This window comes from Geotrypetes seraphini, chromosome 5 (assembly GCF_902459505.1).
Source record: "Geotrypetes seraphini chromosome 5, aGeoSer1.1, whole genome shotgun sequence".
NCBI lineage: Eukaryota > Metazoa > Chordata > Amphibia > Gymnophiona > Dermophiidae > Geotrypetes > Geotrypetes seraphini.
The window spans coordinates 182,507,412-182,525,854 of record NC_047088.1 but is presented as its reverse complement, the minus strand read 5'-3'; the positions used below and the strand labels follow the sequence as shown (position 1 = coordinate 182,525,854).

Sequence of the window (18,443 nt, the reverse complement as noted above, 5' to 3'; positions counted from 1 at the left end):
AGAGACTTCGGTTGAGGGCTAATGATGAAAAATGACAGTTTGAAACGGCTATCGAGTGTCAGCGGACATATGTAGCCCTCCCCCTCCGGTGTTAAAACAAAACCTTGAGGCTTAAGGAAAGGGAAAGAAAAAAAAAGAGCCGGTTATACTGAAACATATTAAAAACAACTGTAAAGAAAAAAAGCTGAAACGAAGCGGTATTAAGATTTGAAATTAAATGACCTGAAGGAGGAGAGCCAATACAAAAGGTCTGTTTCTCTTTTACCGGTTTTTTGACACATTTTCTTACGCTGGAGTAATGAGTCATAAATAATCAAAAAACTCACAGCGTGATTATAACCAGCCTGAAACTAAGCCTTGCTAAAACTAAAGTAAGGTACTGAGAAAGGAAGAGCGCTTGTTTATCTCAGTACTGAAGAGATACGGTGATGAGGGCTGAGATTCACTGACGAGCTGAATGAATAAAAATTAAAAAGAGGCTTGAAGACCACGGTGACATTGAATTAACCGATAAAAAAAAAAAAAAAAAAAATATAGACTTCCTCAATTTGAACTGGTTTTGATGAAGGGCTGAAATTGAGGCAATTTGAAATAGCCCTCCCCTGATGGTTTTGGAGAGAAACATTAAGGGTAAAAAAACCTGACTTTGTACTGTGTGACATTGGAAGAGAAGGAGAAAGAAGGGAAAAACTACTGAAAATTCAACTAATAGAAACTACCCTCCAACGAAATTAGACAGGAACCCTGAAGGAAGGGATCCAAAAAAAAAAAAAAAAAAAGTTTGCTATTCCCTCAACAATATAGCATTGAAGGTGGGATATTGTATACTGTGGTGAACAGAAAAATTACTGAACATAAAGAATTTGGAGAAGATAAAATCTATAAAAATATAAAAATAGACTCAAAAATATGGCAAGTACCAGACAAAACAAAAATGAGGCTGGTACGTCTGCAAAAAGACAGAAACAAGATCAAATAACACCAAGCAAGATCCCACTTCCTGTTGAAGAACCTGACATATTGAGTAAAGCAGAAGTTATGGAAGAACTAAGACAAATTAAACAAATGCTTAAGGAAACTGTAACCAATATGTCTGAAATGAAGGAAGAAATATTAAACATCCACAGACAAATGGAAGTTAATAACAAAAGAACAACTGAATTAGAATCAAAAATGGAGGTTTTGGAAAGTGAATCAAATAGATGCAAAAATGACAGCCTGGAATTGAATAAATTGAAAGATCAACTGGAAGATTATGAGAATAGAGGAAGAAGGAAAAACATTAAACTTTTTGGAATACAAGAAAATTTAGAAGGAAAAAATGCTATCCTTTTTCTTGAAAATTTAATTCCAAAAATATTACAACTGGACTTGAAACAACCACTTGAAATAGAAAGGGCGCATAGAATCCCAGTTAAAAATGTAGAAAACAAAGGCAGGCCAAGACCGCTAATTTTCAAAATGCTTAGATACCAACAAGCATTAGAAATATTAAATGCTGCAAAGAAAGACAAAAATCTAAATTATAAAGGATCCAGAATATGGTTTTTGCCGGACTTTGCTAAAAACACAGCAAATAAAAGAAAGAGACTATTAGACATGAGACCTCAGCTAAAAGAAAAAGGTTTTAAATACGGTCTATATTATCCGGCAAAAATGAGAGTATCATCTGGAGATAAATCCCTGTATTTCGAGGATCCAGAAAAATTAAAAGCTTTTCTTGCTAAACCAGAACCTATGATATTTTAACATAAAACATTAAGATGGGTTTTGATGACTTTATGAAAAATTATAAAAGTATGAAATATTGAAATATCTGAAGAAAAGAAAAATGAAACAAAGAAAAGACTAAAAATTTATAAGAAAGAAAGAGCAAGATATAAGAAAAACATTGATAAAATACTAAATATATGTTTAAGATAAAATTTTATGATGTAAAAATAATACTAAGGAAATATAAATTAAAAACTGTTAAATGGATAAAGATACATTAATGAAAAGATATGGAAAAATGACTAAAGAAATTAAAGATTAATATAGATAGATAGAAGGGGAATTTGATTGAATATTAATTGCCTAGGGGGGAGGAGAATGTTCGGGTTACAGTTCCAATGTGTAGCCTTAAGCAGCCATTATATTGGGTGGGAAAGGGAGGGAAAATGAGAGTATCTATTAGAATGATTAAGGGAAAAATAAACAAGGGATTAGATACTTTAGGGGTAAAAATGTGTGTCGTGAAAAACATATTTTGGATTCTAAATATGAAAGAAGAGGAGAAGAAGATTATAATGAGAAGTATTAAAATGTATAATGTCTTTTAAGATATATTCTATTAATGTCAATGGCCTGAATCACGTAATCAAAAGGAAAAAAGTATTGACATTTTTAAAAAAGCAAAATGCGGATATTTACTGTCTGCAGGAGACCCATCTTAGTATAAAGGAATCACAGAAACTATCGGGTGGGTGGGTAAAAGAATGTTTTTTTGCTCCAGCAGAGGGTAAAAAAGCAGGGGTAGCAATTCTTATAAATAAAAAATGTATGGCCAAGATTAAGGTAAAAAATTCAGATCCACATGGAAGATGGATACATATTGATATAGGTATGGGAAATGATGCCCTGACGTTGTTTAATATATATGCCCCTAATTCGAATCAATCAGAATTTTTTTAAAAATTACAGAATATGTTATTACCACTGGCTGCTTCTAATTTAGTGGTGGCTGGAGATTTTAATGCTGTAATGGATCCATTATTGGATAAAAAACCAGGTAAAAGTATTAAATCTTTAGGTTTAGATAATTTGGTTCAGTCATGTGATTTGAAAGATATATGGCGTATTCTTCATTTTAATGATCAGGAATTTTCATTTTGTTCACAGGTTCATAAATCATTTTCAAGAATAGATTATATTTTTGTTTCAACAAATAAAGTGCAACAGGTGATTAAAGCTTCCATAGATCCTATTATTATTTCGGATCATGCGGGAGTATGGATAGAATTACAATTAGATCAATTAGAGAATGGTAGACCTCTTTGGAGATTTGATAATGCATTGCTTGTGGATGACAAATTTTTGGAAAATTTTAAAACACAAATTAACGATTTCTTTCAAATAAATTTAGTGGAAGATACATCTATAGAAAATGTATGGGATGCATTTAAAGCAACTATGAGGGGTAATATTATATCATATTCAGCTTTTATTAGGAAACAGATTAAAATACAATATATAGAATTAGAAAAAGAAATAAAATTATTAGAAGCTAAATTGGTAAGTAAATGGGAAAATGAAATTTTGCAAGCTCTTTTGAAAGCAAAAGGTAAATATAATGAATTAACTTCAAAAATGATAAGAAGAGATTTGTTTTCCAAGCAAACAGTGTATTATGGAAATTCTAATAAGGCGGGAAGATTATTGGCAAATTATCTTAAAGCAAAAAAAAGAAGAACTAATATTAATGGAATAAAAGACGAAAATGGTATAATAACAAATCAAACAAATATAATATTAAAACAATTTTTAAAATTTTATAAGGACCTGTATTCTTCCGAGCCTTATTTTGAGAGACAAAAAGATGGAAAAATTTTTTTAGATTTAATTAATGGACCTAAGGTTCCTGATCATATAAAACGGAGTTTAGATGAACCTATATCATTAAAAGAATTAGAAACAGCATTGAGATCTCTTAGAGTTGGATCCGCTCCAGGTGGTGATGGTTATACAGTAGAATTTTATAAAACATTTCAAAATATCCTTTCCCCACATTTACTAAATTTATATCAGACACAACTTATAAAAGGTAATATTAAAGGTACTATGGCTGAATCAATAATAATTGTTTTGCCTAAGCCAAATAAAGATCCTACTTTGGTTTCAAACTACAGGCCTATATCTTTGATAAATGTTGATAATAAACTTTTGGCGAAAATTTTGGCTTTGAGATTAGCCAAAGCTCTCCCACATATTATAGATATGCATCAAACGGGTTTCGTTGCTAAAAGACATTCCTCTAATAACTCTAGACTATTGTTTCACATGTTAAACTTATCAAAAAAAATGGATGAACCGGCTTTTACAGTTTCATTAGATGCTGAAAAAGCATTTGATAGAGTAGAATGGAATTTTATGTATCAGGCTTTAGAATGGTTTGGTATAGGTTCTGGATTTATACAAATGGTAAAAACATTGTATAGCTTCCCGATTGCAAGACTAAATATTAATAATAAGATATCTGATGGTTTTCAATTGCAGAGGGGAGTTAGACAAGGTTGTCCTTTATCTCCTTTGTTATTTGATGTTGTATTAGAACCCTTATTGTTAGCAATACAGCAAAAGAGGGAGATACAAGGTATTCCATATTCAGATATGGAATATAAAATTTCGGCTTATGCTGACGATATTTTGCTTTATTTGAGAAATCCAGAGTCAACCTTATCTTCTTTATTGGAATTAATTGATAAGTTTGGTAAATTTTCAGGTTATAAAATTAATTGGAATAAATCTGAAATTATACCCTTGAATGTTCATTGTGTAAAAGGATTACTTGACACTTTTCCATTCATATGGAAAGAAGAAGGATTTAAATATCTTGGCATTCAAGTTAAAAATACAATTGAAGATACTGTAAAAGAGAACGAAAAATATCTATTAAAAAAAGTTACGGAGTTATGTGAACAATGGAACCCATTACATATTTCTTGGTGGGGAAGAGTTCAAACTATTAAAATGATGATATTACCTGTAGTTTGCTACCAAATGAGTATGATACCTATTTATTTTCAGGGGTCCTTTTATAAAAAGCTCAATAGCATTTTAACAAAATTTCTTTGGCTTGGTAAAACACCTAGAATAGCTTTAGTAACTTTGCAAAAATCAATTAAGGAGGGAGGGGTAAATTTTCCAAATTTCTATAGGTACCATCAAGCCTATATTCTACGTCAGGGTATGTATTGGATCCTCCCAGAACTTATGGATAATGTACCGGATTGGTTATATTTAGAATGGCGCCTTATGTTTCCCCTAAATTTAGTTCATCTACCAAGTATTAACATACCTAGAAGATACAGAGAAAATAAAATATTAATGGATACTTGGAAAACATTGAGATTTATTGATAAATTAACACCTATCCCAATAAACAAATCAACTAATCAATCTATATGGATAAACTTCAAGATCAAAATTGGCGGAGCTCAAATCCTTTGGAAGAACTGGATTATTGCAGGCATTAGATCTCTAGACGATGTTATTTCAGAAGGTAAACTGCTGGATTTTTCACAATTGCAACATAGATTTGGTCTTAATAAAACACAAAGTTTTAAATGGTTGCAGTTGAAGCAGGCCATTCAGGTTGGGTTCCCTGAGTGGAAAACATTAAATAATCAATATAGTTTAAAGTTCTTATGTTTTCAAGCAGACTTCCTAGGACATCAAGCCGCATTGTGGTATAAATTAATATCTGGATATTTGAATAAAAAACCAAAAAATGGTCTAAGAAACATTTGGAGCATTGAGATTGGACATCAGATTAATGTATCTCAATGGCCACTAATTTGGTCTTGGAGAATGGGATGTACAGTGTCAGCATCTATGAGACAAACTTGGTTCTTTTTATTACATAGAGCTTTTTGGACCCCTACACGTTTGCAAAAATTAGACAGTTCTAAGTCCAATAAATGCTGGCACTGTAATCTAGAACCAGGGACATTAGATCATTTATTGTATCATTGTCCCTATATTAAAATTTTTTGGAATTCAATTTGGCCACAAATTAATAAATTGATGGAAAATCATATTGCAATATCATATGATACAATATTATTTGGAATGATGATGAGAAAAAAAAGTCAAATTTCACCAGAAAATAACAAGCTCTTATTAATTATGACAGGGGTTGCCATTCAGCATATAACTAACAACTGGAAGAATTATAACAACCTAAATTATACATTTTGGTGGAATACAATATGTCATATATTTAAAATGGAAAGAACAATAGCAATACAAAGGGGGACATATACTAAATTTATAAAAATATGGGGGCCATTGACAAAATATTGTAATGAATAAATAGTAGGATTTTTCTTCTTCTTTTCTTCTTTTAAGGATCTTTTTTATGACGCACATAGAGGGGGGGTAAGGAAAATAATTTCTAAATAATATGTTATAATATATTATACAATATGTAATGTATGATTGAAAAGTAATAGAAGGGTGGGGGGAGGGAGAGGGGATAAAATTTATTTATAACATAATGTATTAGATATAAAAATGTTATTGAATATTCATCAATTATATTCTAACATGTTGTATACTTTCTGTAAAATTTGAAAATTAAAAATATTATATTAAAGTAATAAAAGGGTGGGAGGAGGGTGAGGGGGAAAATTAAATTTAGATATATAATGTATTAGATATAAAAGTGATACTATGTATTTATCAATTGTATTTTAATATTTTGTACACTTTATGAAAAATTTGAAAATAAAAAATAATGGAAAAAAAAAAAAATAAACAAATATTATTTAGCATGAAAAAAAAAAAAAAAAAAGAAAAATATCTCAGATCTTTGATTGTGAGCACTTGAGACCCCTGTTAATCTCTAAGGATCCTGTGAGAGTGCAATAGAGATTTCTACAAATATTATCACATATTATCCTCTCATTCACAAATCTGGTTTGATCCCAATACACCATCAACAGCAACGGTCTCTCAAACGAATTGGCTAACACTTTGGCAAACATTTTCATGTCCGTATATTTATAGCTCGAACATGAGGTGGCATCCTTTTCTAGTTTTGGCAACAACACAATATTCACGCCATAGACAGACACTGGCAGCAGATCACCCAGTAGAACAGCATTAAAGGGTTGGGCTAATATAGGGAATATTTTCTTTACTAGCATTTTATAGACTTCTTCTGGCAGCCCATTTTCTCCTGCTACATTATCAGCAGAAGGGCCTTGATAACCTCCTTCACCTCCAACCCACCAATAAGGCTCCTAAAGCAGCCTTGTCCTGAGGGGTGAGGAAATTCAATTCTACCGAGAGCATATATTACTCAAGTTCAGCAACTGAGCAGTGCAAATTTGTACAACTGCACATAAAAATTCTGTAGCAATTGCCAGATTGGTTTCTCCTTGTGCTCCCACCTCCTGTAACTCCTCAGAACAAATCTGATGAAATTCATTGGGGCTTTTTTGCCCCTCCAGTCAAGAGACCTCATTCCCCCCATGCTTGCTTTTGCAGGCTCCCTAAAAATGTTGCAACATCTTGAAATGGCTCATGTCAGAGAATAGGCTAAAATCAGGTCAAGAACTATAAAAAGATATATATGAAATTAAAACAAGTCCATTACTAGTGTATATCAGTGCCAGCATCCCTCAGTCATTCTCCAGCCTCTCTTGACCCTGTGGGCTCCTCCCAACTCTCCCTCCCCTTCCACAGGCCCAGAGGCTCCAATAAATTCTGTCACCTGCTACCTGGCATATGAGTTTTACCTTTTTTTGTTTCAATGCATCTCACATTTAGTATGTACTTACCCCAGCATCCTTCATCATTCTCATGGTTGTCTGTCCTATCCATAACGTTGTTCTTTATTCTTATTGCCGCATATCAATTCTGTTTATTTACACCATGCAAAAATTTTATCTTGTCATTTGCCAAATCTTATTTATCTCTGGAGCTGAGATCCTCTCACTCCAAATGAAAAATGTGCTATTTCTGAATAGTTGTCGAAGGCAGAGTGTCACCCCTCAGAGAGCTTGCTGCAGAAATACTTTACTTAGGTACAGGTATGTTTTTTCCATCTGCTCTGGCTGTGAAAACAGGCAAAAGAATTAACCAGTCACCAACAAGTAAATTTATTTATTCATGCTCTTCCCCAGCCTGTAATTCCAGTTCTCGGGTGGAACTATAGATGGATGTAGTAATCTTGAGTACTGTAGCTGAAGGGAGTAAAGTTACCACACACACTTGCTAGAAAAAATAAGCATGAGGAGAAGCAGTAGAAAAAAAAAGTATTTTCTTCCTTCCTTCCAGGGAAGACCTGCTTAGGAATTGTTGTTTCCTTTCTGAAGAATCTCATGTGTTTCACATGATTACCGTATATACTCGAATATAAGTTGATCCAAATATAAGTCGAGACCCCCATTTCCCCCCCCCCAAAAGGAAGAAAAATGGTTGACTCGAATATAAGTCGGGGGCTTAATATACAAGTGCCCTGACCTGCCAGGATCTGCACCATGTCCCCTCCGGAACGCCTTCCCCTACAAGGTTCTGCACTCAGCCCCCCTCCCTGCCAAGTTCTGCACCCAGCCCCCTTCCCTACCAGGCTGTGAACCAAGCCCCCTTCCCTGCCAGGCTCTGAATACTGTCCCCCCTCCCTGCCAGGCTCTGAGCACTGTTCCACCTTCCTTCCCTGTACCCTCTTCCCCCTAAAAAGAGCCATCCTCATTAGTGATGTCACAATGGCTTGATTGTCTCGTACTCCCTTCTGCCCTCTAACCCAGCCAGCAGATTACTGGTAACAATTCCCCTTAATTTAAACCACCTAGTGGTAGGCCTGGACAGGAGGGATCCCTCCCGTCTCCTGCCCTGGCCGATACTAACAATTTCCACCCTCCCTTCTTCCCTCCCTCGCGTACCTGTTTGTTCCCTGGTGGTCCAGCGTGTATCCCGTGCTGAAATCCTCCATAAGGTTGTTAAGGTAAGTAACCAGGCCGGCACGCAGCAGTGAGCTTTTTGTGCTGCCAGCCGGCCCTGCACCATTCCTTGATAGATGCCGCAAGTTATCGCAGGATTCGTGGTTCTTGCAGCAGCCTATCAAGGAGCGGTGCAGGGCCGACCGGCCGCATCAAAAGCTTGCTGCTGCATGCCAACCTGGGTGCATTGCTGGCTACTTACCGTTACAATCTTTTGGAGGATTTCAGCGCGGGATACACGCTGGACCACCAGGGAACAAACAGGTACGCGAGGGAGGGAAGGAGGGAGGGTGGTAATTGTTAGTGTTGGCCAGGGCAGGAGACGGGAGGGATCCCTCCTGTCCCGGCCTAAGGCAGGCCTGCAGGAAGTCCGGGAGGGTTTTGGGAGGTCACTGAGGGATGATCCGAATATAAACTGGGACCCCCGTTTTAGAGCCAATTTTTTGGCCCAAAAATCCCGGTTTATATTCAAGTATAGACGGTATATATTTACCCTGGTAAGCTCTTTTCTAGTAGATAGGCAAAACATTCTAGATAGATGGGTTATATCCCTATAGCTGCGTACATCTGCATAAGGAATCCACTCTGGATTTTTCCTCTTGCCTCTGCTGTACTTCACTGGGCTCCTTAGCTCCACCTACAGTTAGTACCCAAGCACTGAGAGCCACCCAATACACGTGAAGTAGATGCACCTGTAGCAACAGGCTTAGAAACAAACTGTTCTGCTCAAGAAGTAAATCCAGCAGTAATGTCAACCACCAACAAAGGCTTCAGAGGAGCTCAGAACTACTTCCATAAAAAACGGAAACATATATATAGCTTCTTCCCAACCCCATGGGCCGACAGGCATCCAAAAATCAACTTGGAGAAGCATAAACAAATTGAAACAGTAGACAGGTGCCGAAGGACTGGGCGGGAGTCTAGAATGTCTCACTTATCTACTGAAAAGGGGCTTACCAGGGTAAGTATATAATCTCTTTTTCCCATGCAATAAGTGAGACATTCTAGACAGATGGGATGTACCAAAGCAAAGTTTTTTAAACCCTGCTTAGCTGCTTTCACCATATTTTCGAGCAATGAATAATTCCACGTTGAATGAAGAAATACTTTTTCCGGTTTATTTTAAATCTACTACTTAGTAGCTTCATTGCATCTCCCTAGTCCTAATATTTTTAGAAAGCATAAACAAGTGATTCACATTTACTCCACAAAGTATTTTATAGACCTCTATCACATCTCCCCTGAGCCATCTCTTCTCCATGCTCTAGAGCCCTAGTCACTTTAGCTTTTCCTCATAGGGAAGTTGGCCCAACCTCTTTCTTTTGTTGTCCTTTTTCTAATTCCACTATATCTTGAGATGCAATGACAAAAATTGCACATAGTATTCAAGGTGTAACCACACCACGGAACGATACAAGGGCTCATCTTTTTTTTTCTATTCCTACTCTGGAGATGGAAATTCACATTAATGAGACTGTGAAGGCTTTCTTAAATTAAAATTGCTCCGCTGCCTCAAGCCTCTGTTAGAGACTTCTGACTGATGGTGTTAGAATGGTGTTAAAGTCAATGGTATTAAGTCAAATTGACTATTGTAATATTGTGTTATTAAGGTTACAAGAAAGAAAAAATTCAGAGAATTCAGATCATTCAGAATGCAGTGGCAAAGCTACTGTTGTGATTGGGCTATTTTTGGTTATAGCGGAATAGAAATGATTTGACTACATTAGGTTAGATTCTATTTCTTAGCTGTTGCTGCACACTGAGCTGAGGGTTTGAACATATCCTCAACGATGACACTTAGATCCATTTCGTGAGCAGTAACACCTAAAGTGGAACCCTGCATCACATAGCTATAGTTTAAGTACCTCTTTCCCACATGCATCACTTTGCACTTGCTTACTCTGGGCTAGATTCACTAAGGCCACGGATCCGATCTGTGGCCAGGGGGCTGATTCACAAAGCGTCCTCATGCAAATGAGAGCGATCGGAGTCACGCCCGTAACCGACCACAGGGATCGGTGAAGAGCGATCCCAACGCATGCGCAGACCATCTTCTTTGCCTGTAGATGGTCTGCAAATGCTTACAGTGCTTGAAACTTTTATGTTCACTTTTTTACATGGTTTTTAACACGCTTTAAACCCACGGGTTAAAACCATGGGCTCACACTGCGGGGAAGGGCAGAAGAGTTGGAGCAGAGAGTAGGGCGGCGAGTTGGAGCAGAGAGTAGGGTGGCGAGTCGGGGCAGAGAACAGGGCGGCAAGAGGAGAGTCGGGGCAGAGCAGGATGGCTAAAAGAGAGTCGGGGTAGAGAACAGGGCGGCAGAAAGCAGGAGAGTTGGGGCATAGAGCAGGGAAGTCTCTTATTTTTTGATCAGCCAGCCTAGTCGGTGTTCATGAAATATTTTAGTGAATTGCTGCCTTCCTACATTTGCATGCGCGGATCGGGAGTAAGGTTAGTGAATCGGGTCAGAGTCGCAAAGTGGTCGGGACACGATCGGTGTCCTTAGTGAATCTAGCCCTTTATTTATTAGGATTTATTTACCGCCCTTTTGAAGGAGTTCGCTCAATGTGGTGTACAGCAATTAAACACCATCTGCCATTTTGTTGCCCAGTCTCCCAAGGTCATCTTGCAATTTTTCACAATCCTCTTGCAATTTAACAACTTTGGGTCATCAGCAAATTTAATTATCTCACTAGTTATTCCCATCTCTAGATCATTCATAAATATGTTAAAAAGATGCTGGATGGGAGGGCATTTGGTGGGTAGGGAAAATGGGGGAAGAGGCAGGGAGGAGAGGAATGGGGAGAGGGGGGCCTTCCTTAATTTCTGCCCTGGGCCCCAACATATGGTATCTAACACCATAGTTTTGTATAGATAGTTTGCAGATTAAAGTGGTGAGGAAATGAGATTACTGGAAAGGGCCTGTAGATAAATTTGAGTGTGGGTTAGAGGTTTGCATGGGAACGGGGATCCCACGGGGATCCCCCCTGAACCACGGGACTCCCACGGGACCCCTCTCATGCCCACGGGACTCCCATAGGGAAGGAAATAGGGTTTGACTTCCTGAGGCCTACCTAAATTTCGAATCAGCTGAGAGACCAGTCTGGCGCCATGGCAGAAACAGCCATGCTGAGCAATGAGCTCAGCATGCACACACCTGAAAGCCTTGCTGATTGGTCCAGATGCAGGGCAGAAACAGTAAGCAAGGCTCTCAGCTGTTTATGTGCTGAGCTCACTGCTCAGCATGTACACAGCTGAGAGCCTTGCTTGCTGATTGGTCGGCTAGGCTAGAGCGGGAAGACACAGGATATATTTAGTGATCTACCCAGCACCCCGAAGGTCCTGATATTGGTGAGACTCGAACTCGAAGAGGGTGACCTGAGGAGGCAGGAGACATGGAATCAAGCAATTTTTTTTTTCATACCCGAGCTGAGAACGGAGCAGCAGTGAGTACAGCAGGCAGGAGGAAGTGCTTATCAACTTTCCTTCTCTTTCTCTCATGCTTTAATTCTCCTATATCCTGTCTCGTTTTTACTTGGTCTCTTATTCCCCATTACCACATTTCTACCACCTGTGTTCGTTAGCTTCCTCTCACTCATGTCCTTTCTATTCCCCCAATAACCACATAGTTCTACCATTTCTACTTCTCTCCTCACTCCTTCTCTAGTAGCTTTACATTTCCTTATTTCTTCCCATTCACCTGCCAACATCTTTTTGTCCCATCTCTTTCCTCTTGCCCCCATCTTTCCTTCCTTCCATCCTCCCTGCTGTCCTCCCCTTCACACCCATTATCTAATATGTCTTCAGAGGCAGGAGGATTCAGCAGCCAGTGGGCAGGAGGAGGTGCTTCAGAGAAGCAGGAGAATTTGGCAGCCGGCAGTCAAGTAATTAACTTAAACATAAAAGAAACTGTGTAATTGATGATCCTGATGAAATCTTTTACTGTGTTTTATATTTTCATATAGTGGTTTGTTTTTTTTAATTCATCTGCACCTTTTTAAAATAAAGATTTCATCAGGATCAATTCCACAGTTTCTTTTGTGTTTGTGCTGCTGTTTTCCTAGTGGAATCTCTGGTAGAACCCTTTTTTGTTTTCTGTTCAGGTAATTGACTTATAAACCCCCTGTTTTACTAAGACGTGTTAGCCGATTTAGTGCGCACTAAATGCTGACGTGTCCATTATATTCTATGGGCGCATTAGCATTTAGCGCATGCTAAATCGGCTAGCATACCTTAGTAAAAGAGGGGGAATATGTCAATTACCTGAACAGAAAACAAAAAAAAGGGTTCCACCAAAGAGATTCCACAAGGAAAACAGCAGCGCAAACACAAAATGTGGAATTGATGATCCTGTCAGAAGTAATTGCTGCTTTTTATGGTGATGGGCAGGGATGGAGGGGATTCATCACAGGGATGGAAAGGATCCTGGTGGGGACGGGTGGGATTTATGTCCCCGTACAACTCTCTAGTGTGGGTGGGTGTGTTTGAGTTGTATCTTTGCTTAAAGTTTTAATATAGTCACTTCCTTTTTTGTTTTGTTGATATACATTCCTTCGGGAAGTGAGTTTTTTGTTGAGCTATTTCTTCCCAATTCACTTTTGGATAAATTTGAGTGGGCATATTCAACACTGTGAATTTGATTTTGCCCCCCCCAAAAAAAAACAACAAAAAAACCCAAAAACAACATGTTCTTCTCTAGATGAATCAAGGCCAAACACTGAGATTTTGCTGCTTAACACCTGTCGTAATAGTAAATTCTGACCTTTATTCTTGCCATTTTGAAACATTTGCACTTATTTTGAAGGGCCTGAAAAAAAGAAAAGGAAATTTAAAGCAAGCATGGATGTCAGACCACATAGTTCATTCAGTTTTCCCAGCTGTTAACTCCAGCTAAGGGTAACAGAAGCAAAATTTTCGGTGGTGAAGGAAGGGGAGGGGTCATTGGAGGCATATAACAGGGGGGGGGGGACAGGATACATAACAGTGCAGGAAACACTAAACTTCCCACACCAGAACAGTTATCCCAGAGCAGATTTTGAAAGCTGCTTCAGAGTGACTGTCTGAACTGATACAGCATGACCAAAGAAGCTTTACTTTCTCAAGTTAAGAAGTTACATAGATATTTGGCTTAACACGTAGGGCCATCTTGGGTATGAACACCACATTATCAGCTATGCCAGCTAACATAGGAGGAGCTTTGGGATCTTTTCCAGATAAGCCCCGCCACTAATGGAAAAAGTGCACGCGCCGAAAGTTAAGCCCCGCCACCTTTTGCCAGCGCACGCAGTTCTCAGCACAACGCCGATGTGTATAAAGTAAAGTGGGGGGAGCACCCAAAAAAGATTATAAAAAAGAGGATATGAAACTTAACATTATCAAAAAAGATTATAAAAAAGAGGATATGAAACTTAACATTATAAAAAATAGGATAAACTGTCGGCCATTTTTTAAGGGCTCCGACGGGGGGGGGGGCGTGGGGGGAAAAACCCCCCCCCCCCCCCACATACACACACACACTTTACTTTATACAGCAGATCGCGCCTCTTTTTTATAATCTTTTTTGGGTGGCGGGGGTTAACTTTTTGACGGGGCTTATCTGGAAAAGATCCGAGCTTTGTCCACAATAAAAATTTTAACATCCCCCCCCCCCAAAAAAAAATAAAAATAAATAAAAACCAACGACAACAGTTTAGCTTCCGTTTCCTCAAGCGACAATTACCAGTATATCAAGCCATACGCCCTTGTGCGGCTCACATGCCTTGATACCCTTTTCCCACATATTAGCTCTCAACCCCTGCAACCTAACATCTCATTCTCTCTCTTTTCCTCCCCCTTTCTCGAGGTGGGTCAGGCGGTCTCGCTGTCACGTGACCCTCCACACATTACAACCACGCCGCTTCCGGCCGGCTGAAAGCTTCGTCCCGCCTCCTCTGACGAAACTTCAGCTGGGCACGACCCGGCAGCCGGAAACATCCCGGTAAGCGTTATCGCTGTAGTTGTCGCTTATAGAGGCAAGTTCTAAAAGACTACCACGGAAAAGGGGTGGAGGAAGAGATGCCTAGATTAGAGGATAAGGAGAAAGATGTGAGATCGGAGGGGCATTTAGGGAGGAGAGAGAAAGGGATGTCAGGATGCCAAGACCAAGGTGATGGATGCGTGAAGAACTGCTCAGACATAGGGGGACTAAAGAGGAAGAGACAGAGATTAGGGGGGGAAGGGGTGGATCTGCGTCGTGGTGAACTGGACCCTGATGGAGGGGGATCGGAGGGAAGGGAGAAGGAGATGCTGGTGTGTGGAAAGGGACAGGAGAAATGTTGCCCTGAGCCAGGCAGGTGGAAAGGAAGAGAGATGAAGAAATGATGGATCCAGGTAGGACTACCATATGGCTCCAGAAAAAGGACAGATTGAGACAACTGGGTTTCACTTCCATTGAAAGTATTGAAAGTAAGGAGAACTGATTGAGCATTTCCATTGCTTGTAATACAATTAAAACCCAGATGTCTCAATCCGTCTTCCTTTTTCTGGAGCCATATGGTAACCCTAGCTCCAGGGGCTGGGCCACAAGAGGAAAGGAAGAGGGATGGAGAGATGCTGTCCAGATTATAGAATGACACCAGGTCAGATACCCTGGCTATGGGGACAGAGCCAACGGAGGCAGTGACAAACTTTGTACCCATATCATAGTGTAAAAATTTGAAACTAGTATCAATATATTAAAACTTAACACATTGTAGAAAATTGGCAACTGAATTCATTTATTTATTTATTTTTTAAATAAATCTTTATTGATTTTTAAATTTTGACAGTGCAATACAATTACTTGAACATAAATATTTCATAAAATGCATTATTAAATACACAATTTATACATAAAACAATCATTTTCTCCCCCTCCTCCCAATTATTAATACAAGAAGACAATTATGTGTTTACAAAATTATAATTAAAGTAATTTTAATAATCAAAATACATTTCCCTCCCCCCACCCTCCCCTGGATGTGTAAGGAAAACCAACAACAAAATAAACAAATAAATAAATACATGACAATTATTACAATGTAACAAATACAGTCAATGGGCTCCACACTCTATTAAATGTACTACTAAACCCCAAACACTCCACATTCATTCTCTCATATTTAGGCAGCCTAGGTCATCCAATGAGCTTTCTCTGGACATCCCACAGATGTTATTTGAGAGATGTTTTTAAAAGTGATACTTGCTCTAAATAACACTCTCTTTCTCATTAAACATTGCTACATCATTTTTTTTTTTTTAATGCAGAAGCTGCTTTTAGATTTTGATGAACTACTGTTAAATGACATCATTTGTGTCTTGCCTGCCATCTGCAATGTTCTTCCATCATGTGCCCAGCTGCTCAAGCATTTTACTGGTATTGCAACAGATCCATCCATGGTTGCTGGCATCAAGGAACATTTCTAATATTTAATAGACACTTAACTTATTTTCTTGTTCATCCACTACATAGTTTAGATTCTCTTCTACACACATGTCTGAAAGACAATCCAATTACATTAATAAGAACATAAGCAGTGCCTCTGCTGGGTTAGACCAGAGGTCCATCATGCCCAGCAGTCTGCTCACGCAGCGGCCCATCAGGTCCAGGACCTGTATAGATGATGTAAAAAAAACATAGGCAACTGAATCTTTGGGAAGATTGTACCAAAACCAGATAGAAACGAAAGGCTCTATTTGTTATTTATAAACAGTTGTACAGAATATTGTCTCTTTTTATACTTTAATAAAAAAAATTTAAATATAAAATAATAAGTGTATGCGGGGATGGAGTCAGAACTTGTGGGGACAGGGCAGGAATGGGAATGAAGCCTACGGGGACGGGACAACCTTTGTCCCTGTGTCATTCTCTAGATCAGATCAGCACAGACCAGTAGTCCTAAAGATCATCCTGGAGTATGTAGAGTCTCTTCCAAACAGTTTCCTGGCACACTCACAGGCAGCACAGCACTTCCCAGGCCCATTAAATAGTCTTTCCACAGGAGAATCCCTGGACCAAAGACCCTAAGGACTCCTACAAGGCTCCTGAATGAGAGGGAGCACCTCCTCCACTTCCATGCGCTTGCGTTTCGCACCCTCATTGCATGCGACCTCTGGATGAGCTTTTTTCCCCACAGACCAGGCGCTTTGGGCATGGAGGACTGAAGAGAGACTGAGCTTGAAATTCCCACTCCTTCCTCCTGCACCCTGTGGCACATGGCTGCTCAGCCATGAAAACATGCAAAAAATGCATAGATTAGGATAGATCGACCTGGGGACTCCATTGTAGATGATTCCTGGGCAGAATGAAGGGTTTTGAGGCAGAAAAGAACACTTTGAAAACAGATCATTAAAAATCTGAAGATGGCTGCTGTCAGAAAATTCATGCCAAAAACAGCCCGTTGGAGCTGAACTGAAAAACAAAAAAAATATCGAAAAATAGGTTTTGGAGGTGGGAGGACCCGACTGTAATCCCAGAAACCCTTGAATCTGACTTTCAGGACCCCCCCTCCCCCCCATTTTCCCCATAGGGAATAATAGGAATACTCACTGTGACTTTTGGTGCCTGTCAGCTCTCAGCAGCAGAGAACAGATTTCTTCCTCAAAGATGGCCAGTATAGGTCCTCCGATGGAAATCTTCAGGCTGCTGGTCAGGCAGACCCCGACCACAGACTCCCACCCCTGGAAATCCACACGTTGCTTCAGGGGAAAAATTTCACATCCAGCTCTCTGATACCCAAAGGATTGTTACACAGGGGCCCCACAGCTTGTGCTCAAGCTTCTGATAAATCAGCAGGCGAGCAGCTCCCAGGGGAACGGACTCTGAACTCTAGAAGGGACACAAAGCAGGCTGGCTCCTCAGGTGCTCAAAGAGATTGGCCTGGGAGCAGCAGTCCACCCATGTGGACTGCATTCTTTCCCCAGCAGAGTAAGCTCAAGAAGGGGACCTTCGAGCACTGAAGCTACACAGAAAAATCTGAAGACCAACAGCAAAAATAACAAAAAGAAGCAGAACATATCAGATTGAGTTCACTTGCAGCAGGAAAAACTGAAGGAGCCGTTCTCCACTGCAGAAGGGGAGGAGTTCAGAGTTTTAAAGTTATACATTTCTGCAGAATTGTGACTATTAGGAAGTCTGCAATGTAGGCCAGTAAAACCCTGGCCTATATTACTGGCACCTAAGGTTTGGTGATAGGTGCTAATAGCCACAATTCTTTAAATGGTGCCTAAGCATGATTGACACATGGCTGGTGCATTTTTTGTAGGCGGCTGCTGATTTAGGGGCTGTTTACAGAATCCGGCCCTAGCTGCCCTCATTTAGCGGTTAAATCGGACAACATAAAAGTTAGTCCTTTCTTTATGTGGTCTTGCTTATGCGGGTAAGTGCTGAATATCACACCTGGGCAACTACAAACAAACAAATTAAATGTCACCAAAACAAAAGCCATCTGTATCCACAAAGCTCAGCAGAACGCCCTGACGAACATTAACCTTCAATCTAGTACCACCCTCGCAGTGGAGAAATCCTCAAAAGTGCTTCGCTGCATCCTGGAGGACACACTCACAATGGAACCCCAAGTCGCTAGCCTCAGGAAAAAGACCATTTTCGCCATGCGCCAACTAAAACTCATTAAGCCATACTTTCATCAACATAACTTCACGCAGATTGTCCAGTTGATGATAATGCCCCAGCTGGCAACTTGGCGTACATGGGAATCGAT

The 18,443-nt window shown here is 39.3% G+C and overlaps 1 protein-coding gene across 2 annotated transcripts in view; it reads right to left on the bottom strand.

Moving 5' to 3' along the window:
* The window catches only part of LOC117360735 (solute carrier family 40 member 1-like), a 110,644-nt gene extending 96,091 nt beyond the window's left edge, over window positions 1–14,553 (bottom strand). The window contains exons 1-3 of one of the 2 annotated variants that reach the window (XM_033945011.1): window positions 14,426–14,553; window positions 13,469–13,513; window positions 7,545–7,820 (exon numbers count right to left, since the gene is read on the bottom strand). In XM_033945011.1, coding sequence (XP_033800902.1) covers window positions 7,545–7,587 — 43 coding nt within the window. In that variant the 5' untranslated portion in view covers window positions 7,588–7,820; window positions 13,469–13,513; window positions 14,426–14,553. The remainder of the gene's footprint in view (window positions 1–7,544; window positions 7,821–13,468; window positions 13,514–14,425) is intronic. The other variant, XM_033945013.1, reaches the window with a different exon arrangement.
* Window positions 14,554–18,443: the final 3,890 nt, after the last annotated feature.